At 39.7% G+C, this 23,166-nt stretch overlaps 4 protein-coding genes and 1 long non-coding RNA gene across 7 annotated transcripts; 2 read left to right on the top strand and 3 right to left on the bottom strand.

Moving 5' to 3' along the window:
• Window positions 1-1,139: 1,139 nt before the first annotated feature.
• LOC130700555 (uncharacterized) lies at window positions 1,140-1,877 on the bottom strand. Its single transcript, XR_009003837.2, has 4 exons — window positions 1,740-1,877; window positions 1,577-1,675; window positions 1,422-1,508; window positions 1,140-1,361 (listed from the first exon to the last, which is right to left on the bottom strand). It is a non-coding gene; the product is annotated as an uncharacterized LOC130700555 (long non-coding RNA).
• A 1,223-nt stretch (window positions 1,878-3,100) lies between these two features.
• On the bottom strand, window positions 3,101-7,618 carry LOC130700497 (anoctamin-1-like). 3 transcript variants are annotated; one of them, XM_057522547.1, is made up of 14 exons: window positions 7,499-7,618; window positions 7,123-7,371; window positions 6,795-7,052; window positions 6,672-6,728; window positions 6,452-6,612; window positions 6,217-6,385; window positions 5,346-6,159; window positions 5,085-5,278; window positions 4,914-5,011; window positions 4,698-4,849; window positions 4,416-4,621; window positions 4,169-4,344; window positions 3,804-4,098; window positions 3,101-3,692 (listed from the first exon to the last, which is right to left on the bottom strand). In XM_057522547.1, exons 2-14 carry the CDS (start codon window positions 7,366-7,368, stop codon window positions 3,543-3,545), a joined length of 2,976 nt encoding a protein of 991 aa, XP_057378530.1. In that variant the 5' UTR covers window positions 7,369-7,371; window positions 7,499-7,618; the 3' UTR covers window positions 3,101-3,542. The 3 variants fall into 3 exon arrangements, with proteins under 3 accessions (XP_057378530.1, XP_057378531.1, XP_057378532.1); XM_057522548.2 differs by having other exon boundaries at window positions 7,445-7,549; XM_057522549.2 differs by having other exon boundaries at window positions 7,474-7,544.
• A 164-nt stretch (window positions 7,619-7,782) lies between these two features.
• LOC130700442 (uncharacterized) lies at window positions 7,783-9,391 on the top strand. The gene is made up of 2 exons (XM_057522488.2): window positions 7,783-8,064; window positions 8,204-9,391. The coding sequence occupies exons 1-2, from the start codon at window positions 7,994-7,996 to the stop codon at window positions 9,090-9,092; spliced, it is 960 nt and encodes a 319-aa protein (XP_057378471.1). The 5' UTR covers window positions 7,783-7,993; the 3' UTR covers window positions 9,093-9,391.
• An 846-nt stretch (window positions 9,392-10,237) lies between these two features.
• LOC130700484 (uncharacterized) lies at window positions 10,238-12,649 on the top strand. Its single transcript, XM_057522535.2, has 5 exons — window positions 10,238-10,468; window positions 10,531-10,702; window positions 11,323-11,884; window positions 11,950-12,144; window positions 12,226-12,649. The coding sequence occupies exons 2-5, from the start codon at window positions 10,679-10,681 to the stop codon at window positions 12,507-12,509; spliced, it is 1,065 nt and encodes a 354-aa protein (XP_057378518.1). The 5' UTR covers window positions 10,238-10,468; window positions 10,531-10,678; the 3' UTR covers window positions 12,510-12,649.
• On the bottom strand, window positions 12,586-18,564 carry LOC130700485 (phosphoinositide 3-kinase regulatory subunit 4-like). The gene is made up of 23 exons (XM_059496587.1): window positions 18,332-18,564; window positions 18,014-18,194; window positions 17,800-17,949; window positions 17,532-17,704; window positions 17,332-17,451; window positions 17,125-17,251; window positions 16,883-17,055; window positions 16,727-16,819; window positions 16,551-16,656; window positions 16,346-16,486; window positions 16,085-16,285; window positions 15,908-16,022; window positions 15,542-15,843; window positions 15,182-15,475; window positions 14,797-15,111; window positions 14,432-14,732; window positions 14,223-14,361; window positions 14,076-14,165; window positions 13,911-14,014; window positions 13,739-13,843; window positions 13,380-13,663; window positions 13,133-13,317; window positions 12,586-13,039 (listed from the first exon to the last, which is right to left on the bottom strand). The coding sequence occupies exons 1-23, from the start codon at window positions 18,421-18,423 to the stop codon at window positions 12,751-12,753; spliced, it is 4,080 nt and encodes a 1,359-aa protein (XP_059352570.1). The 5' UTR covers window positions 18,424-18,564; the 3' UTR covers window positions 12,586-12,750.
• Between the last annotated feature and the right edge of the window lie 4,602 nt (window positions 18,565-23,166).

The following is a 23,166-nucleotide window of genomic DNA, read 5'->3' as shown; positions in this document are numbered from 1 at the left end:
ATTGACAATTCTCTGCACATCAGAATTATTTTTGCAACTTTAAAAAGGCACAATAGCCCTTTCAAAAGTTGCCGTCAACCCAGGCAGGGGGAGACACTGCCTTGTTGACCCACCGGGGAGATTACCCGGTGATTGGCTAAGAGAAGCCGGAAGAAGAGCCGAAGATTTGGAACATTTTTACTGGAGCGATTAACCTTTAGTTCGGATTTGCGGGTAGCCACTTCGCCCTCCGTGAACACATCATCGGACTAAGCGGACCCCCACGTCCCCTTTCCGGCCAGAGCCCTCCAAACCTCGGTATATGTTATTTTTATATATACCGTACAGTAGAGGCATGACCCCCTACGGGCTTATTACGAGTCAAGGGGAAACGGGGCTACGGAAAGGAAGGGAGCCCAGATATGCACTTCAATTTTTAAATAATTAATACCGTAATACGCGGGAATACACAGGCGACTGATGGAGGGAAATTCAATTCCGTACTTCAAATTATTATAACTTTTCGTCATCACATCCCAACCAGAAACCTTCGCAGGTTCACTATTGCTAGTAATCTAAATTAAGAAAATAAAACATAGATAAGCATAAGACGTTCTTATTGATATCGCTTACATGGTACATAAATTCATCATCTGCCATATTCCTGTAGATTCCTGGCAGGAGCTTCTAAAAGGCTATGCAGTTGCAAATGATCACCATAGCCAAAACTTGAATACGAAAGTTTGGAAGAACCCTTCGTGTTGGACACAGATCTTCCATGGGCTTTCCGGTTGGACGTTCATGCACCATAAAAAACAGATAGGTTACAAAGTTGGTTGTTTTGATCAATAAACGTTAAGGTAAACAATGTACCTGGTCTCGGCAATCTTGACAACAATTTCCATTATAACATCATATCACCTGATTTTATGGAAAAAGAATTGCGTAGGCGACAGTTCAGAATAGAAATGGTTGCACTCAAATCTATTGACAGGTGACGATTAAGGAATGTCGCCTTAGGGAGTGCAAACCGCGATTTTCAAAACTATTAAATGCTTGTTAGCCATTGAAAGATTGCTGGCTGACGCAGACAATCGTTTGGGACATGATTAATGAGCTGCTTCGTGGATAAAGCTCGTTTTTTTAGTCCTCTCCAGGATGACATGAATTCCAGCATGTACTACACATGTTTCAGCACTTAGCGATACACCAATTAAAACAATTTAAAAATTTAAAATAGTACCACCTTTTAATGTTTTTGAGTCCATGATTCATCTTCGTTGCAATTGTGAAGGCAAGACAACTGACCTATGGTGATTTATTCATCACACTTGCCATAACCGTTTTCCCAATGTGTCAGCTTTTCTGCCAAGAGTAGTTTACTAATACAACACTGACGATTAAAATTAGAAAACTAAACAAACTCAGCAGACAAGCATTACCAGGGAGTAACATCTTGCATGTTGAGGAAGAATCCTCGGTTTATCATGTACATGGCAGAATATCCACATTGCCTAGATGGCACAACCCTTTGCGTAATCACACAAATAGTAACTAAAACATATTGAATTGAAACAAAATTTAAATGAAATTTTACCCAACAGCTGGCTGCACCTCTGAATTCCAAAACTACGTCTACACATTGATATCAAGCTTTTCCAGCATGTCTCACCTTTGGCATTTGTTTAAATCATTCCTTCAAAAATTTTAAATAAATGTTAATAAAGTAAACAACTGATATTTATGTGACATCGGAGTACCATTTGGCTGTCAAGCATTCCATACAAGATAGGCATTTTGAAGAATCAGTGGCAGCAATCAAGTGCTACAATTTGAATATGGGCTAGGTGTTATAGTCGCTGAGGGCTCTCAATCCCTAAACTGAACCTTGCTCACTGATGTGACAATGTATAAAAGGATTTAAATCTTAATTAATGAGACATGCAGGATACTGTATAAAAATATAGTAAAGATGGTACCAAATGCTGAGTTACTAGAAATTTTGCCTGGGAAATCTCCAACTAACCATGTGAAACATAAGTCAGCTGTACTGCATTTGCAAATCCAGTGTTCAAGTAACCATATACAATCGGGTCAGTGTAAAATGCGGACGCGGACTGCGGACAGTATAAACTGCGGACTTTTACCTGCGGACGGTCAAAAAAAGTTTGAAAAAATATTCGCGGACCTCGGGGTAAAATGCGGACCGTATCGTACGTGTACCGTCTGAAATTGCGGAACAAGTAGGATAAACAGCGGACTGATATTTTGCGGACTTACAATACCCATTGCCTACCCGGACCCCATTACAAGTTTAAAATACCCTTGATATCGGTATTTAAATTATCAAATACTAAAATAACAAACTTAATTATACTTAAGGCAACATACTGTTTATTGGAAATACGAAATAAAGAGCAGTTTCTATCCCAGGGTAATTTATTAACCGATAAACACATTTGACACAAATATGGTTGGTTCATCGCAAAGTAAAAATATTTTTCTTTAACATACGTCATCTTCTAATTTTAAAAATTTTTACCTCCATCTTTATATTTAAATAGTACTTCATCACTTCTTGATAATTTCACCCTAAAAACATGTTGCACAATCAAAACACGCCCATAAATGTGATGTCTTTATTGTGGAATGCAATACTTTAATAAATTTTTCATCAATTTTAATTTTGCCAGTTACCTTGATAACTAATTTGATCTCTTCACAGGTCTATCTGATTTGACGTATCAAGCAGCAGAGTGCTGGTTTGTCCGCCTCAATGCTTATGTGCTATGCTGTATTCCCGTATAATACGCGGACTGCGGACCGTTGTGGTATGGATAAACTGCGGACTACTGTCAAAATTTTTTTGACAGTCCGCAGGTAAAAGTCCGCAGTTTATACTGTCCGCAGTCCGCGTCCGCATTTTACACTGACCCATATATAATCCATGTCTGAAGGAATGAATGAGAAAATTAAATAGGAATCTGGCCGCTAGATGGCCATATCTGTAAAAAAGAAAAAAAAGGCCAAAATTTTTTTTTTTTTTGGGGTAAACGGATTGCCATAAACAAATACTGTTGTTCCGCTACGCGAACAGAAATGTAAATATGAAGAACTACAATTTTTCATATTTTTTTTTTCTATTTCTCGTACTTTTTTCTACCTGGTTCCTATACACCGGTTGAAAAGGTAGACTGGATCATTTCTGGGTTTAAGAATTACATCGATAAAAAGAGAGCAAAAATAATGATATTCAAAGACTCAAAGAAAAGAAGTTGAATAATTTTGGGTTTAAAATCACATTGAAAAGAGAGCAAAGGCAGTCATCTTCAAAGGGCAATTAGAACTATAGCAACCAGTTATAAATTTTAGCATAAAGGTAACAATGAGTAAAAGGAGATTCAGCAAATATCAATATTAACATATAAAAGAGATGTAAAAAGTAATACTTTGGGAAAGCTCTTAAATATTTCTTTAGAGTTCCACAGATGAAAGGAACGATAGGGAAGATTAGAAACATTCAATCCAAGGGCTCTATTACCTTAAGACTAGCCATGATTTTGCTAAACAGCGTCAATACTTTTGCTTGTTGATATTCGAGGGCAGGAAGATTTTGACCGTTTGAATAGCACTGCATCGTCATACGGGGATGGAGACATATTTTGGGGTTCAACATAAGAACGAGGACGAAGTAGTCGTGCAGTTGAGTCACCCTGAAATGTTACAACAGAAATAAAGGAAAAAGAAAAGAAAAAATAGAAGTAAACAAAATGCAACAACATAATGGCAGAATATTGCCGAATTCATTTGAATGATTTGCTTACCCTGACAGCCTGCGCACCTCGTACTGATCCTCGAGCTCGGATCATTTCTTGTTTGATAATGATCTCGTTTGTAAAATAAGCTTCCTGTCTTATGCGCTCAGAGAGTTTTCGTGGAACATCTGGTATAATCCAGCGTATTACCATTGTCACCAAAGCCACAACATTCTGGAACACGAGGACAAACGTCAAACGGGCTGCCAAAATATACCAAAAATCGGCACTAAGCGCATATTTGTTAGGATTGGGTTCCTGTGGATTACTTGGCAGCCAAGGAGGTTCCCTCAAATCGCGGTATCTTTCACATACAGAAAGAAAAGTAATTAGAACACATATGGCAGTCGACGAACAGTGAGCTTGTATAATACCTGCAAATATCCACCGCGGCACTCACATTCGACACTTGTTGTGCATGACTGAAATCTGCCGTACTGAAATACGCCAAAGTATAGTTGACGTAGCCACTAAGAGAATGGTCTGGGCTATATTTCAACGTGTAAATCAGCCGGGGAATAAAATCCGACGTGAAGGCAATAATCAATCCCTTCAAATATAAAACCAAATCATATTAGAACATAGTATCACTTAATTAATTCATAGAAGATATTAAATTACGTTTGTCGCCACAGAAAGTTTGCCTAGACAGTCGAGAATGGTGTACCAAACTCCAATATCTTTAACTCGTTGAGCCACTGGTCTTCTATGCAGTGTCAAAATTTTACGAGCATCCAGTCGCATTTCTAGGACGTTGTTAAGTAGCGCAAACAGCGGAGCAAGGGGGAAGGCCGCTACGAAGATGGTAACAAAACCGTACTGCAAAACTAAACAATGGGAAAACAACAGATATTAGTTTTTGAAGTGCGAGGCAAGAAAACCTAAATGTGGCAGCTTTTTCACCCATTTCGAGATACTCAGCAAAGAGAGCTTCACTTCCCCAAGCAACTAATTGATAGTCTTTGGCCCACTGAGCCTTGTAAGCTTGGCTTTCCTTCGGCTGTTTGCCCATTCCAGTTCGGACACGTATCGAGTTGAACCATTTAAATACCATTCTAAAATAATAAGCTTGTATGACTGAAATCATTAATAGGTTATTGCTACTATGTTTAAGCTTACGGTAGGACCATTTCCATGCAGGTGTTCATGGCCTGCTTTCCGACCATAATAATAGCGAGTTGAATACACAATTCCACAAGACATCCGCCAGTGCCGCACTATGTTTTTAAAAAAAATTTCTAAGCTCTGTGCACACCGAATCACTATTCTATTCAGGGAGCGACCACCAACCTCTTCTTGACGATATCCAAAGAATCGATTGTAATCTCCGGGATAGCCCACGAATTTTCCCTTGAAAAAGGCTATGTAGAAGATAGAGGCGTAGTGGTTCACAAATTGTAATAGATACATCTTCAGCGTGAGGCTGTCTTCGAATTCGCTCTGTGTTCGTGGTAGTTCTTGCTCCGTCAACCACAGCGCGATTTCTATCAACATTGAAAGCAAAATTGGAATAAACACATATGCTATATGAAAAACGAATGAGTGCCATACTTTCGTAGAATCTATTGAAGAGTAGAATGCAGCACAGATTGATGAAGGCGGCTGTGGCCGTGGTGATCAGCATGGCGTTTGCGGTAATGTTCTGATCGTTGTGAATCGAAAGTGACGCCAGGAGCGACATACGATAAAGAATGACTCCCATAACAGTAGCCATGGCCATAGAAACAAGAAGTAGGATCAGCGAGATGGACAAAAGAGCAGCTGGAAATTTGATTCGCCAGAACGGCACTCGCGGCTCCAGCGTTTGCGTCACGACATTGACTCGCTTTGATTTAACGTGAGCCAGACGGGCAAGATATTGCGGACGTGGATGTTCTTCCTGGTGATCGAAACCAGTCAAGTCCCAGCGATGAGTAATTTCGGCCGAGTAGCGTTTCCACATTTCCAAAAACAAAACCGCCCAAAAGGACATGAAGACTGCAAAGAAGACGGTTGTAGCGTTGTCAAACAGATAGGCTGCTCTTGAATGTAAACACGTTTCAAAGATATACCAATAATCACAGGAATTGTCGCCCGAGTAGTCGCAAATTGGACACATGACTACATTGAAACGCCCCGAGCAGATGTCGTTACTGGGGATGTTACTGGACAATGATAGGAAGCTGAAAAGGAAGCACAAGAGACCGACAACGGAAGCAAAGAGAAGAGTGTGCGTGTAAAAACCAAGCCATGCGAAATAAAGCGCAATCTTGACGCCAAAATAATCCTTGACATAGTCTAATGGTTGGTAGCGATGTAGTTTGTTTAAGGCCGTCCATTCGGTTCTTAGCAAACTACGCAAATTACCATCTACGTGATCACTACCCTGCGCAATAGAAAAACAGATGAACATATTCTAACATGGTTTGTTACTTTGGCTTACATCATGCAGTGGATAGGCAGCCGAATAGACCCCTTCTGTGAGCAAACGTTCGATGCCAAACGCGAATTCATCATCCGTGTCTTCCTTGAAGCGCTTGCGTTTGAGAATGAAATCTACAATTCGTGAACGGATGGACGAGGTAAAAAAATCTTCATCGTCTACGTTGAATCTGTTGACGACAAATTGAAAAATTTTATCACGGGAAAATACAAACTTTTTTTAGCAACATTATTACAGGTATTCTTTATCACGGCTATAAACGGCCGAAAATCGTTGTGCTTTTACAGGAAACAGATGCGGGTCTGGTCGAAAATAATCTAAGATGCTATCGAATCGAGATTTCACTTCGTGCACGATTTCGTTTGTTGCGTTATGGAACTGCAGCATTCCAGGGATCTTTAAATAATCCACAATCAAGTTATTACTTATAGAAAGATTATATTAAAATTTTATACTTTTAGCAGGAATTCCATTGAGGTTGAGCCAACACAGTTAATAACATCTTGCTCAATCTAATTAAAAACAAAAGACCATAACTTTTAAACTTCTAACGAATTTTACATGGACTTCAATAATACCTTTTTCATGGGCATTCTCAGCTTCAAAATTTCAGCATAGCGTCTCAATACTTCATCTGGAGCATGTAATTTAATGAAATGCAGTGAGACTCCTGGTGTATCCACATATTCCATTTGAAGACCTTCCTTCTCCAGATTACTTTCAAAAACTTCTCGCTTAGAATCCGATAACTCAGATACATTTGATGGAATTAATTCATCCCAAACTAGCACAAAATCAATTTTTCTCACACCATCATCAAAGAATGTGGTTGAGTTCTAATAATAAAAAAGTATGTCAGCAGGAAAAATAAACAAACAGGTGGAATAGATAATGAATCTTCTTTACATGATCATAGAGCTCTTTCTTGGCTCCCGTCAATTTGGGAAGTCTTGTTTGAACACATGGCTCATCACTGTTGCCATTTACTAAAGCTTCATTTGTCCCATCCTCCATAGAATCAAGAGCTGCATTATACTGCCCATCCCTGTTGTACGCCACGTGCTCCAATTCAATGGGTCTTTCTCGTTCATCAAATCCTGTTTGGTTATTCTTTGCACGTACATAGCCCTTATGGGAACCCCGACGATCCATTACCTTTCAAAATAATAAACAAACAAAATAGGGGTTCACCATACCACAATGAAGTGAACAAGGATAGACGAGAAACCTCGAGCAACTAAAAATAGAAAGTTTTACGTCCGGGGTCTTTGCACATTTTCACCTGTTACTCAACGCACCATCCCAACCTACACCACATTGTTATTGACAATTTTGCATTAGAGGTAGTAAGGCCTGGCAAGTGTACGCCTACGCCAGCTAACTTAAGCAAAGCGCTAGCAGTGCCATCTCCAACTCCTTCAATCAAGTTATCAGTCGTTGATATTTAGCACTACTTGCCTCAGTCATGGCCAAGTAAAAAACTACTACTGGTTTTTGAGCTGTTAGGTTTAAAGAAGTTGTTCGAGCACCATTACAGCTCCACTCGATCATTGTTAGAATCCAGAAGAAAACAAAGCCAATGAAAAAGGAAATACTGAATTGCTGCTTGTAGGCTTGTAGCTTTGGTGACGTACACTAGCGCTTATTTGGTTGGTATCGGCACTACACCGCGCTTGAAACCAAAACAAACACAAACCGGTGGGCATCTGGCAAAGTGTTGAAAACAACAATCTCTTCCAAATTTCCAACTCGTTTTGATTTAGGGCTAGTATTAAAAATGAGTGACCAACCATTCAAAGGAGACCGACACATGCCTCGCGATAAACTAAAACTAATTTTATTTGACTGGTAAGTCTATCTAGTTTGGTATAATTTTAACATTTGTTAAGATTTTGCCTATAAGGGTATGTGTTTGGAACTCCCTTGATTACAATCACCACTCAAAAGGCCTCTGTCTTACAATCCAAATATCAATTTATTTTTCCAGGCTTAAGGAAAAGGGTATTTTAGGAGAACTGCAAGCATTTCTCAGAATGAAAATGGTTGAAAAACTTCAGCAAACTCAATTAGCATCAGCTTCTAAACAAGCCCAGTTTTCAGCAAAAGACAATGCTATTAATATTATGGTGTACGAATACCTCAAGCATCATAATATGTTTTACACCTCATCAGTCTTTGCCAGTGAATGTTCCTCCATTCAGCAAACCAATCTGGATAGTGTGTCTGGATGGGAAGGTATTTTGAAAACTTTAGGTGTAAGCAACTGTGATAAAATGACACCAAACAGTACTCGGGATGAGAAAGCATGTTTGCTCAATCATTTATTAGATAGCCTTGAGAAAATGCACAACAAGAAATATGAAAGTAAATCATGTCAATGTAATATTGGCAGCAACACAAAAAAACTCCTGTTGAATGCACAGTCACAAACATCAGATGCTGCTCAAAAGACAACAAACACACAACTTATCCAGACTGTTCCATGTGTGCGTCCTGTGGAAACGCAAACTGAGCCTAATCTTACAACCATGCAGCGCGTATCTGTTGATGTGAGTGAAGAGATGTTAGAACTACAGAAAAAGTTGGCTAAATCTCAATCTGCACTTGAATTATGTCAATTAAAGTTGCAACATTCGGAGGACAAAATTGAATATCTGTCCACGAATAAGAACGAGGTTGTTGTTGAAGAAGATGCTACGTTCCTGAAATTACCACCAGCGCATCACAACAAACGAAATCGAACAGTTTGTCAAAGAAGAATCCAAGAGGCATGCCGTTTTCTCAATCACCTTGACGGCCGCCTTGAATTTTTGGATAAAAAATATCAAAAGGTCACTCGACAGACTCCTGAACAGAACGCTTTAGCTCTTACCTGATGCAAGAATTTCGTCGCTGAGGAATTTACGAACGCGTAAAACAAAGCGTCCCATTTAGAACAATCTATTTTTATGCGCCCTGATTGTACTTAAATACACTACCGATTATTATTTTTCGTCAAAACGCTCAATGTTAAAATGCTTCTAGTCACAGATTATAACATTTTGGCCTTCCACGCGTTAGATTAAAACAATGAGCTGGCGTTCACAACGACCTTTCTTTTAACTCTTCAGCTTAATTCCAAATCGATAACCTTAATTTCATTGTTTGGTGACCTTCCTTTCTTGAACCCCTGTAGTTTCTCCATTGGATTAGCTACACATTTTAGTTCCATATCTCTTTCAATGCCTTGGGAATTTTTGGTTGTTTTTTCCGAAGTTTCCAGCTAAAATAAAAAAAAAAAATATGCTGGACCGGAATAGTTCCGTTGAAAATCGATGATCAACAGAAAGTAATGAATGAAAAAAAAAATTAACGCATAATAATTCGTAGCGGGAACCGAAAAAAAATCAAAATCGATGGAGTTCACTGATGCCTCCAGAATAAAAAAATAAATCGTTTGTACGGCTTGGCTAAGTCAACTGCATATGCGTTGACTGACTAGTATCATATCCGTTCATGTGGGTTACTAACCTCGGTACTCCGCCCAGCATGTCTCCAATAAAGCCTAGTTGGCGTAAAAACCCAAACAAAAAAAAACTGTCAGTAGCTCTTATAAATATGCACGAACTATCGAGGAAAAAGGGGGGGAAAAAGAAACAAGAAAAACACAGAGACTCGCAACACATCTAGCCACGCTTCCCAAAATCGTTTTTTAAATTAGAAATTTCAACTTTAGTAAATCTTTCGTATCGCAAAAGCGACATAGTTTAAATTAGACTATTAAGATTTAACGGCTAATGTGCATGGGCCATTGCCACGCTGTATTTTTACTTGAATGCGAACGGTACTTTAGAGACCTACCTGAAACGGTTGATGTCTCAGCGTTTAACGCAGGTAAATTTCTGAAGAGGGCCTCAGGCCAGTTTGTTGTGTTTTTCTTCCGGGCTACAACCACCAATGAAAAGCCATTGGTACCTGGAGGGCCAATGCCGAGAGAACCTCTGTTCTCGACTTTCCAGTGCTTGTGTTGCATTCATTCACGGTTCGGCCACATCAGGTGCTAGACTGTCAGACAACAACTGCTTCAAAACCCACATCTTTTTGAGTTTAGGAGGGCAACCTCTGGTTTCCTGCTGTTTTTCAACATATTGCGAAAATATCAGTTCACCTAAATTGCGTACCTTTGGTGATGACACGTTGAGGAATTTTCCAGCAGAAGGCATCAAGTTGTTGTAGGTGTAACACTCGCTGTCGAACAAAGGAAAACATTGCGGTAAGATTGCAGTTTGCGTTCACTTAAACTCCAACTTCAGTTCATTCAAGGTTGTTTTCCAGACTTTTGTGCATGTGGGACCTTCGAATCGCTCCACTGTACACAGCATCAAGTACGATGCACTGATTGACCTTGGGCCTTCGACGAAGAACCGGTCCTGTTTCTTATTTAAAAAAAGACACAAAACTATTAAACACCATTACAGTTAAGATGGAAGCTTTGCCTGTCAACGAGGTGAGCAACGTTTACACGCTTTAATATTAGTCTATTTCTAAATTTGGCAGAGAAACTGTTCATATTTTTGTCCCCAATCTGAACAGAAATCCTACTTTTTTTAGTTACCTTAATGAAACAGAGACGAATTTAAGCCTTTCACGAATAGCAATTAGTTTTTCAGTTTCAAAATGCCCTTCAGTAGCCGCAATCTTTACGCGAAGTTATCGTGGACAAGCTTCACGTCAATAAAAGGTTCTCGGGGACACTGTTTTTCGAAAATAAAAATTGTGTAGGCAACAGGGGCTGTCATAAATATGTGGTGGCAAACGTGATTGTAACTCGGGACCTAATTTGCAACTCATTAGCGTTTATAATCAAGGAAAGCGTTACAAGGAAAACCAAGCATAATATATTCCCCTTTTAAAGATCTAGGCCTACCGATAGCCCAAAAATGAACAGCCCGTTTTCCCGGTTTCCTAACTTTGTACTTCAGTTCATATATGACGAATTTCAAACGCTCTGATTGCTTTTTCAAACATAACTTTAAGCTTATAGCACGTCTGCTATGTAAGATACGCTATGCGAAATACATAAGTTAATACAAATAAAGTTAATAATAAATACCTTTCTTGTTCTAGGCCCCGACGGAAATGGACAGCTCGGCTATGCTCCTTCTCGCAGAAGGTTTCGTTTTCCTGCTTAGCCTTTTGCGTATCTTTGTGGTGTCCCTAGTTTTGGCAGTGAACATCATTGCCTTGCGTCGCTGTTCTTCAAGAGCCTCCAAATGCCACTGCCTTTACCTATACGTCTCCGATTCAGTCAAAATATGTTCGGTGGTTTACATTACTAGTTGGATTCCGTTTCTCCTCTATTCAATGCTGAACGGTCGGTGGTTGCTGATCGACAAGCAGATTTTTTGCCTGATTCAAAACTACATGACCAATGCTGTTCTTTTGGTACTACTGGCCATGGCTGCATTGGCTTCACTCAGCAAAACACAAGGGCCTAGGTCAATCAGCCCCAAATCAGCTGCGGGCCTCACGCTGGCGGCCTGGATCTTACCGCAGTTTGCTTACTTTGTCATTCTCACTTCCCTGGATACTGCCACCGTACACAAAAACGAAGATTTCTATTTACTTGACGATCTACTCGGAATGAATGACAAATCTACCTTAACGACTGGCATAAGATACACAGTTGGTGGGTACCACACGCGCCAATGCGCATCCAGGATTCCATGTTTCATCATTTTTCTTCGATTCTAGGCTTTACCATTTGTGGGCATAGTCTCTGTCGAATGGCGATGACGCAGTACGTTCTTCAATACGTGATAATCATCTTGCCCACTTGTGTTATTAATGGCTTCATCTACATTCGCAATAAACACCGTCTGCCTCTTACGCAGCCAAATTACCGGTACTCCGAACAACTTATCCAGGACAAAGCAACTGCAACAAACGGTAAGGAAAAAAATGTCATGCAATTTCATTATATGACCTTGTTAGGATTTTTGTAATCATTTTGTTTACCCGTTCTTGTAGGATGCTCTAGTTGCAGTTGCGGTCGAGGTATTACGAGCGCCTTGGAGATCATTCTGTTTGGTATCGTCTTGTGGCTTCTGCTTATTCGGCCGATGATTGTGTTCCTCTGGTCTCCGGAACATCTTTTCGATTTGGGCTCGCACATACTGCTCAGCATCACAGCCGTCTTCACGCCGATTCTCCCCAAGCAAAAGTCAACGCGCCATGTAAAAATTTTTCGCATCGATCCTCTAACTGCCATTAGTCGACCGAACAATGAACATGACAAAAACGAAACAACATAACCATGCCAACAAATTAACATAGCAAGAGCGAGTATATAAGTATCAAGTGAAAATGTACATGACCGGGCCGTTTTTTTATATATTGAATTACTACCTTACGTGCCTATTTGGAATGATTACAATTATACGTCAACACGAAACAGGCTTTTTACTTAAATCGGCACAACAACAACAAATCAACTCAAATTTCGATAGAATTTTTTTCTTTCTAGCTATTCGATTAAGATTTTTTTTTATGATTTCATTTCCAAACTTTGACCACGCCGTCTTTTGAGGCTGAAACGATGTATGATTGAGAACCTTGTACCATCGTTATATCACTGATGACATCCGCATGACCCGAAGGTGGGCTATAGTCGGTCATAGTAATACCTAAAGGAGGCGATGCTTTCGTATTTGACAGATTATGAAGGCCTGCTAAACCAGGACTGGAACCTAAACCATCGGAATAAACTCCGTGCGTTGCTGCTGGAGGTGCACACGGCTGCTGCGTTTCCTGGATCACTTCTACTCCATCCACGAGTCGCAAACTAATGCACATTATTTCGAATGGTAAGTTGAAAAAAATTCGTTCATAAATGCAGCACAAATGGAATTGCACAATGATTTTTGTTTGAACTTACTCGTAGGAGACATCCTGTTTTTTAACAGCATCGTACGCGCCTCCGCTTACGAGAGTTGACTGCTCAGGATTAAACAGATCCCAGTACCGTAACCTCAAATCTGATCCGCCAGACAGGATGAAAGGCTTGTTATGACCACCAACTCGACAACCGATAAAAGCTCCATAAGAATTATGACAGGATCCCTGCAATGAAGTCAAACAAAGTATTTCACTATTTCCCACGACAGGTAAAATTCTAAACAAACCTGGAAAGAAGACAGAGGCGGGGTAGGACTGGCCCACAAAGCCAACGTTCGGCTTTGATTCTCCCAGTCCCAAATTGATATTTCGTTGTTGTTATTTACAGCCGAGACTAAACAAGAGGGCTGCGTTGGGTGGGACAAGAGGCGAAGTACCCGTGATCCGCCCGGGTGGTTTAACGATGCAACTGGTAGCCGGAATCGTAAATCCCAGCAGATATGAACGCCATTATCTGTCCCGATCGCCAACCAGCTTTGACTAGGATCAACACACATCGACGTTATGACTCCTACATTGATATTTTTAAACATAAGATTCGATGATTATTGACTTCTTCGATATCCACATTTTTTATCTGAAGTACCGTGTCTTAAATTGTGTTCCAATTTCCACGCTACGCGAGGACTACGTAAGTCCCAGCCAACAATCGACCCCATAAGGGTGGCATAGACCAACACTGACTGATTCCCTATAAACGAAAAATAAAGTAAGACGAAAGAAAACGTTCAATTACATGATTGTAAAACAGGTTTTACCATAATCAAGTGACTGCAAATCAACAACAGACCCTTCTTGGTTAAGGTCCAATTGTCTGTGATGTACCAATGTGCTTCGAGTGGTACAAGAACCGGTTTCAATTCTAAAACAAACAATATCACATCAGTACAACAAAGTAGAGCAGTCATTAGTTTTTAAATTACCGCATAACATGAATCATTCCATTGTTTGAGGCGCTTGCTAGAGAGGCACCTGACTGAACCGTCGTTAAGGACGTGATTCCGCTTCCCATTCTAAGTAAACAAATTGATTACTAACTAATTTATCAATGGCTGATTAAAGTTCAAAACCTAGTGCACGTTTGTCGCGAACGATTCGCTACGTTTCTGCCTTCGAACTTGATGCAATCCCAAATTTTGACGGAACCATCCATTGAGCCGCTAGCAAAGTACGAAGTGTTTCCAATAGCAGCTAGCCTAGTAAACGCGAGTGAAAAACAACACATTTATCTAAAGGAAATTTAAAAATCAATAGGGTATTAATTGCCTGGTTACTGCAGCCTTGTGTTCATGCAAATGAGCGATCAAAATTCCTTTAGGAACCCAATTTGGAGCTTTGACGCAAAAAGCTCGGGCTTCTACACCGGATGCTACCATACGACGGGCCAATGCGCTAACATGTTCTTGCGCCGTTCTACGAGCGAGCAAACGCTGCAGCTCGCTGTTGCAAGGTAATATGCTACTGTTGACCCTTAGCGGACGGTATTCCGCTTCTGGCTGCAGGATTTCGGCCGAATCAAATTCCTTTCTCTGCTGATCAGGTAGACTGGCCGGTGGCGGTCCAAACATATGCAGCCATTCCTAGCATTAAAATTACACAAATAAACAAGTACTTTTAATGCACACAAACAAATATGTAACTTACCGGATTCATTTGAACAAAAGAGGCAGGTGAATGATCACCTAGCGCTCTGTTTTCGAATGAGGGCGCTCTATCGGGTTGCTGACACTGTAACTGGGCATAGTATACCATGGCTTTCATGAGCATTTCAGTACTGTGCAAATCAACGGAACGGCTTTTGACAGTGCCCAGCTGAATCACTCCTTGGTCGTTCCATGTGCACTTGTTTTGATCCATTATTGATTTATGTCGCTGCAATTTAAAGAGGATTTCCTTCATACGTAGGAGCTGTTCCTCCGTGGCGGAGTTCAAGCCTTCCGAACCCAGGCGACGCAACAACTAACGTCCATATAAACAGTGATAAATACAAGAAAAAATAAAAGATACTAAATAAACAGAAAGGTTTTACCGTTTTGATTGGGCCTCCTATTTCGGCTGGATGGGGGATCCAGTCTTTGCCCGTTTTCCGAGATTCAAGTCGTTCTGCTAAGGTTGACAGAAGCAGCTGGATGTCGTTGCATTTAATGACATTGTCCCAAATTCCCCGGGAAATCGGTGGTTGCAGTGCTTCCAAAAGCAAAGACTCTTGATCCATTTGGACGACATGATAACGTAAGTAGGGATCAAGAATAGCTGCTAGGCGGCACTGAACGTCTACTGCGTTCAAATTACGAGCAGCACAAGAAACGAAACCAACAACAGCCTGTGGAAAAATAAAACAAATATTCAAATATACAAAAAAAAAATTTGGTTCAGTGTTTAAAAGTACATAGCGAATCCATCTGTTGGAGTGTAAAAGGAACGACGCCGCATCATGAAGCAAGGCGAGTAAGGTTGCCTTTGGTAACAGCCCTAACTGTGTCAATCCAATCATAGATTCCACAGCTTTGAGAGCTACGAACTCTTCACCATCACTCAAACCTTGCTGCAGAAGAGGGTGACAGATTGGAGCACAACACCAACCAATGTAGGAGGCTACTCCCGCCAAACAGTCGAAGAACGAACCACGAAGATGACGATCGTTTTTGTCGTTTAAAAACGTTATGACATGACTGAAGATGACGTCACTTGCTATTGTAACAATAAAAACAATGAAGGAAAAATTAGGTAGTCAGATAAACTAGTGTGATGTTACCTCTTTGGCGTCCAAAAAACACGCACAATTTGGCCACGCTAAATTCTAGTAAGGTTCGCCTAACCTGAGAGTCCGAGTCTGTCAGCAAAGATGAAACTAATGTCTGGAACGAGTCCTATAGATAATGTAAATCCCTGCGCTTATTTCCGGTTACTTAGTTGGGGCAAGACAAATTACCTGCAATGCTTGAAGTTCGCTTTCAAAACCACTGGTATTACACCAGTTCAAGGCAACACCAGGTATTTCACTTGTTGGAGTGGTGGCACTTGCCTCGACCCGCCAATGCGATAACTCGAGAAATTTAAGGGCAATCTCGGCCAAATCTGCCACATGCTGAGCCAACGTGCAGCGTACAAGTCCACTACTATCTTGCGCTAACTGATTAAAAAATTTCTTTATTGGGTAGGAAGTGAATTGAAACATGAAAGATAATCTTACACTAGTTATTATTGGAAGGATGTACTCGCTGAAGACATTCGCGTCACTGCGAGGGAGGCGTCTAACTGGAAACAGACTTGCAGTTAGTAATTTCAAAGCGCAGCTACGAACACGGCTGCTTCCATCGGACATCATATGCATCTATGATTAGTAAAAATCTTTTAATTAACCAGAACTGAATTGTTTTTTGTTAAAATGCTCATACAATGTACGGCAAAATTCTGTCTAAAATGATTTCGTCCGCCAAGTGCGGACATAGCTGGTGTAATATCGCCAGCGCCTTCAATTTGGAAGATGAATACTGAAGAGATCTACAAAAGAAACGAGAAGGGAAGGGAAATACAACTGAATTCATATGCAGATTAATAATTAAAAACCCACCTGAGACTAGACAACACAACATTTGCTATGATAAGTAAGCCACCCTCTGTTGATGACAAATCATCGATCAGTTCTGGTAAATCGCGATGTAACCTAGTTGATAATTCATTATCTCGTTATGTCATGAGTACGAATAGGGAAGAGAAGTGAAAATACTTGTCAATTTTTGAATCTGCGGGGCCCCATTGTGGTTGAGTCAGGGATTGCATGTATTCGTAAATAGGCCCATAAAAGCATTCTGGAAAAACGTTGCCACGCTGCCACTGCTGGTACTCATCGGCTGAAAGACGCTTCTCCGGAGCAAGTTGTATCATGTTTAACAGTAAATCCTACGACAGAAGTTTGTTTTGTAGAAAGAAACACCAATAAGGTAATTCAATGAATGTCTAAATATTTACTCTGACAGCGGAATCCTCCATTTTTTCAATGACTGGGGACATGCCCATCTCCTGAGATCTATAAGCCAGTAACTGAGCAAAGTCGAAAGGCGCTTGCCCTTCCGTAAACAACTCTATCAGCGAACATCTATTGAATTGTTTGAAGACATTTAAATATGGAACCCTTGGCTGTCAACACAATAAATCTTTTCATGAAAGGAGACCAACCCTGCCGCGAAAATATCCATTGGTGGAGTTAACTGATAAGGAGGAATGAAAGTTTCAACCATCATGGATTGACTCATCGGAACTGCAGAACCATCCTGAGAAGCTGAAGTCATTTGAAATCTACGATTATACGGAATACAGTCTGCTTTAATAGGCAAACAAATAAAAAAGAATTAAAACGGAAAGCAATGAAATTTTACCGTTCCGGAGCAACATAACAAGTCCTTCTTCTTGAAGTATCGAAAAAGTAAGAAAAGTCAGCTGGATTATCTTCTGGCAATAGGGCCGGCTTGAAAGAGGCAAAATCAGTCAAAAGCAACCAACCCCAGCTAGTTACTAGCATGTTTTCTAATTTTATATCTCCATGACATATCTGTAAATAATAAAAAATTAATAAATAAAAAAGGAAAGAAAAAAAGATGGAATTTAAATATTGCAAAAGCACGTGCACTGCGCATTTGAACATACCCCTCTGGAATGGCAAAAGCTCAGGGCCCTTAGTAATTGATATGCAATCCATTTTTTCTCCAACAATGTCAGAAAAGGTCTTGTACTTAGACGATCATAGCTGTTGGATTTCACATATTGACGGATTAAAAACACAGCTTTATCTGTTAGCTAATAAACCAAACAATTATCAATGTTGATTTATTCTTTTCACTCTATAGAAAGAAGAGATTACCACTGGCTTTGCAAATGGCAAGCAATTATTTTTTGGTGATAGTTCACGGTTAAGAAACTCCAGCTTTTCCTTGTGCTCTACAAGAGGTAGTGTTGGATCATGCAAAACAAACACTTTGACAACAACAAGAGCTCCTTTATGTCTTGCTCGAGCAACTTTGAAGAATCTTGTGCTGCCCAAACTAACAAAACAAATGCTATAGTTTTCATCATGTGCAGAGAGTATTTTTATGACAAACAACAATGATGAATATTTTCATGACATCTCCTAACTGGCATTCAGCAACATCCAAGAGATATACTCGTCGTTTTTAATTACCTGGAATCATACTCCAAATCTGATAAATCTTGGAGATAATGTTCCACAGGTAGGATCTGTGTAGGAACAGTTCCTGCTAGCTGATTCCCCATTGATTCACTTTTTTTCAGATCAGGATTTTAACTAATCAATATTCATTAGTTACACAAGATACACTAGTTGGTGCTGGGATCAACCGAATTCATTTTTCTCCGCGATTATCCCAGTTACTCGTGTTTTGATTGAAACAGCTGACCCACTCTCCTGCTATGAATCTCTGATATGCAGTTAACTTTTTTCTCTTTTTTGCGTTAACCGCTACCAGGTTCGAAGCCCATTCTTACCCGAATTCTCTTGTGTTTCTATTGTAAAGGATTGCGCACGACAGGGTACACGGATACATGGAGACAAACATCGATAAGGACTTACTCAAGTATCAAGAACGGGAGACATTTGATCATAATCGGCGAATACTAATTCATTAACTAACTTGCTCTTAAAAGTCCTAAAACGAAAATGAAACCAGCTCATTCCCTTCGACAAAGAATCGTCTCCAAGCAGCAAAATGCAATCATAACTAAGCTTCAACATAAACCAACTGACTAATATCGACCTCGGACTCTTTTTTCCTTATTAGCTCACCAGTTTAAGTTTAAACAATACAAAACATAACAATTCTGTTGCTACCTGCTACCGCGTATCGATTCAATGGCAAGTTATACTGTTCAGCCTATCAGGATATTAAAAGTTCCACCCCAGCAGAAATGAATTGACATAAAAAACGTTCATCATGAAGTTTCATTCCGACACAGTTTGACGTGACGGGTGAACATGTTATAAATCAAACAAGCCCCGCCGAGTGACGTATGTACACATATCCCACCACACGAGGTATATAAGGTAAATGTGTCCGCTGTATACAATGCATATACTTATACAAACATGTTCCGCTTTAGGCATACGTGTTAAAAGCCCATTCTAATAAATCAAGGTAGTAGACGTGTGACACAACTGAATATCGAATTTTTTGTTTTGTTTTATTTTGTTTTCTCTTATTATTTGTTGGACGCGGTCACGCACAGCCATCCCGCCCACACGGTGAAGGCATTGACACAAAGAGTGGCGGACGCCGTAACGGCCACATGAGGTGGGACGACTGAAGCGAAAACTATATATAACTGCTTTATATGTATCGCCTATCCTCCACTACGCTAATGCAACTCCCGATCGATTCTTTTAACTCTATGTACGCTTACGTTTATTTGCATTTGCTGCAAGGGAAAAATAAAATATCCAAACATATTGCACTGGTAGACGTAGAGAGTATCTAGGTTAGAGGAATATAGTCAAACCATATTTGATCTCGATTTTCGTAATAAACTTTTCGGGCTTCTTTGTACAGCTCAGTGTTTTGCCTGTTGGAATCTATCAACGAAATAAGAGCCTCTGTGTGTACACACTTTGACCAACGGTGAAGAGTTAGAACAAACTAAAGTAAATAAACGAAGACGATGGACTGTTTTGTTTTGAACTTTGGCACGTGTAAGGAGTTCATGTCCTCTGTTTTGTTTAGAGGTCCTTTCAACTCCGTTTAAAGGAAATTACATAATTCCGGAGTGCATGTCCGTTTCTTAGAGAAAAAAAATCCAGATTCTTCAATATACGTTTTCCTATTTATGCCAAGCATTCCACAGCAAACTAATGCTTTATTTTTCATCGTCACATCGATTTCTTTGCGTTGATAACATCCGAAATACGGAGCGTTTTCACTTCGCCTCGTTTTCCCTATATACTGTACACCGTGGAATGCGCTATTGCGTTACGACCGTGGGCAAAAGCAATAAGAAATTTGAGCTTATAGAACTCGTTATGTATGACGCTACACACACTTATCGCAAGTTTATTGGTTGTTAGTCATATACTATCTAATAACAGTATTTTTTTTTTTATCGACAAATGATCCGCAATGAAATTTTGCATCGCTTATACTTTAAGGTTTATATCACGATGATTAGTGTAATTAAGCGAGACGAATCAACTGCGATGTAATTTAGGAAACTAAAATCACCTGCCTTGCTGAAGGTTAGTCTGTATAAACCTATACACATGTGGGGCATAAAAACATTTTTTTCAAAAAAACATGTAGCATTATGCGCGTTATTCTTTTTCATTGTAGTCTATGTGATATCATTATTTTTTCTTTTAAATAAGAGATAACTGTGTACAGCTGTTGTGCAACTATAAAATGTAGACTAGGTGATGGCCATACAGTAAAAAGAGATACATCCCGCCTATGTACAGTCTGTGAACTGCAAACTCCCAGGCCGTTTCCAACGAATAGAACAACAATAGCCGTATACACATTTGTGTATATAAAGCAATAACCTTATTATGGTTTGCCCGTGTGCCATCCGGCTTGTATAGATTCACCACTCCCTTCATTACACAAACACGCGGCTGGTGCGCGTTTCCGTTTAATATAATATCGACGTACCCCCCTCCCCAAAAAAAATGAGTTCCCTTTTTTTTTCGAAAGTAGCAGTTCGCAAGTCTCACATTTATATATTTTCAAGGGAATAATAATCCGTGCTCTCAGAATATACAAAAATGTGCGACGCACATCATACTGTGAAACCGTTTTAAAACGGATGGTTCGTTCATAGACTGTTGATTTCCATGCGCGTTTTGCGTGTTCCACGTCTTCCTTTTGCACAAATACGTTTTGTGGACACGTCTCATATTCGTACACTGTTTTTTATGTTGACTATTCGTCGTGGATACGATAGAGCTCAAGGGCATTAATATCAGCAGAACAAATAAAAAAAAGGAAAATTGTTAGCTTCGTTCCGAACGACTTCTTAAACAGACGAAGTTCACCGTCATCAACGTCAAAGTGTAATAAGGTGTATCAGATTCATGGAATAACATAAAAGCAAAGAGCTTTTCAACAAAATGCTTGATTCTACGTACCAAGCAAATGGTTACAAAGAACCCAGTCGGAATTGAACATCGCAGCATCCGAATAATTATTACATTAAAAAAAAAAATAAAGTAATTCTAAGATTTTACCGCGTTTTTGGTGTATATACCTTTACAGATTGATGCGTGTATGTAGACGCGATCACGTATGAACGAGCCAATTTGCGTATAGGTTATAGGGTATATTATTCATACGTTGCACCATGCTGAAGCCATTGCCCTTCACAAGATAAAATATTTTTTTCTTTTAAAAAAAATTCCATTGATGTGTGCGCTCGTGTAACATGGTCTGCAAGTTGGCGAATGCTCTTAGCAATATATCTTTATTTATTGGCTCGGTATGTGTATAGATATATTCGAAGAGAGGGCGGTCTCACGCCAGGCATGCTTTCATTCATCATAAGTAGTGCTATTTCATCTCTAGTGTCCATACTAATTGGAGCAATAACTTGAGTGAGCTTAATAGTATCATGCTGCTGTGGCATATCGCAAACCATTATGAAAACGGATACTCCAACTTCTTTGAGAGTATATTATTTACATCTAGTGGGCTGACGTCCATCACCAGTAGTATATTCAACGAGATACTTTTCTTTAAAAACGTTAAATATTATGTTAGGAGTGCAGCAAAGGAAACATTTGAAATTGTTGTGTAGTCTATATAGAATGAATTTGATTGAAATCCACTGGAAAGGACCAGTGTCAACAAGCGCATACATTTGAAAAGGTTGCACCAAATTGTCTATTTTATTCACCTCCCGGTTCTTTAAATAGCGAGGCATACAAAAACCAACAGATGGCGTGTCTGCAAACAATTTGAACGTGCCTAATTCAATCTATTGCTGTTCGTAACTGGAATAACATTTCACCCAAGTCACGTCTACGTATCTCCGTGGTGTACATTTTAGGGGCTGTGATTTGATTTTTGTTATGCCCTTTTCTTTTTATAGCTACAAAACGTCGTCATCAAAAGTCCTGAATTGAACCTTTGGATACATGACAAACTGCAATCAAACAAGCACGCACAATCATATTCGATGCTTTCCACGTATATGTATGTAATATATGGAAGCCAGCTGATACGACCAAACACCTCGGTAATAAACTCAAAGGTCACATCCACGTTTAGACGGAGCCCAATTATTATTTTAAATCATTTAAAAAATCATTCCATCTATGGCAACGAAAAAGAAATCAACTTTGTTGTTGAAAACGAAGAGAAATATGTAGAGCAACGACCTAGGCTGTGTTCCACATTTGCATGCAATCTATAAGCAGCAGCCCTGGTCTAAATATACAGGTTGTTCGTGACATAAACAATGTATATGGTCTGCTACTTCTTGCGTATAAAAGCACGTATACACGTAGAGCTTGTGTGTGTGGTGTGTGCGACCTTTCCTTCCACCCACTGTTTAATGGGGGCCCACACAAACAAAAGACAGAAAAAAAAATGAATAACAGGCCGTGCAAGTGTATTTTTATGCTCACCTGCTTATCGAAATTGGAGCATGCTGGATCCCCAAACGTCAATACCGAAAGAAGCAGTATTATTAAACGACGCTTAGTATTACAGTATTTGAAAACAAACAGCTGCGCAGCTGTGGTACTAATACGCCAAAAAGCCAATTGATTTCGCTTTCATTTTTTATTATTAAAATGTTCCTTTTTGTACAAAAAAAAAATTATAATTTGAACAAATTATTGTTGTGACAGCCTCTTTTCTTTTTAAATGAAAAAAAATATTATCCGGTTTCCTTCCTGATTGAATTTACTTTTTCCGTGTCACAGAGAACCTCGAAGATATTGGCCAGCAAGCTCGCATATATTTCGTGACGCCCTATCATTTCCCCATAGGGAAGTTTTGGCAACAACAATTT

The sequence above is a fragment of the Daphnia carinata genome, chromosome 8 (genome assembly GCF_022539665.2).
Source record: "Daphnia carinata strain CSIRO-1 chromosome 8, CSIRO_AGI_Dcar_HiC_V3, whole genome shotgun sequence".
NCBI lineage: Eukaryota > Metazoa > Arthropoda > Branchiopoda > Diplostraca > Daphniidae > Daphnia > Daphnia carinata.
Note: the sequence above shows the minus strand (reverse complement) of the source record. Positions and strands in the feature narration are given on the sequence as shown.

Coding starts and splice junctions, on each gene's coding strand:
- LOC130700497 (XM_057522547.1), bottom strand. CDS start 7,368: ATGGATCGTCGGGGTTCCCATAAGGGCTATGTACGTGCAAAGAATAAC. Junction 6,160..6,216: donor CTGCCTATCCACTGCATGAT/GTAAGCCAAAGT, acceptor TCTATTGCGCAG/GGTAGTGATCACGTAGATGG. Junction 3,693..3,803: donor GAGGTGCGCAGGCTGTCAGG/GTAAGCAAATCA, acceptor GTAACATTTCAG/GGTGACTCAACTGCACGACT.
- LOC130700442 (XM_057522488.2), top strand. CDS start 7,994: ATGAGTGACCAACCATTCAAAGGAGACCGACACATGCCTCGCGATAAA. Junction 8,065..8,203: donor AAACTAATTTTATTTGACTG/GTAAGTCTATCT, acceptor TTATTTTTCCAG/GCTTAAGGAAAAGGGTATTT.
- LOC130700484 (XM_057522535.2), top strand. CDS start 10,679: ATGGAAGCTTTGCCTGTCAACGAG. Junction 10,703..11,322: donor AAGCTTTGCCTGTCAACGAG/GTGAGCAACGTT, acceptor TTCTTGTTCTAG/GCCCCGACGGAAATGGACAG. Junction 11,885..11,949: donor TGGCATAAGATACACAGTTG/GTGGGTACCACA, acceptor CTTCGATTCTAG/GCTTTACCATTTGTGGGCAT.
- LOC130700485 (XM_059496587.1), bottom strand. CDS start 18,423: ATGGGGAATCAGCTAGCAGGAACTGTTCCTACACAGATCCTACCTGTG. Junction 16,820..16,882: donor GCAGATTCAAAAATTGACAA/GTATTTTCACTT, acceptor ATTATCAACTAG/GTTACATCGCGATTTACCAG. Junction 16,487..16,550: donor ACAGAATTTTGCCGTACATT/GTATGAGCATTT, acceptor TACTAATCATAG/ATGCATATGATGTCCGATGG.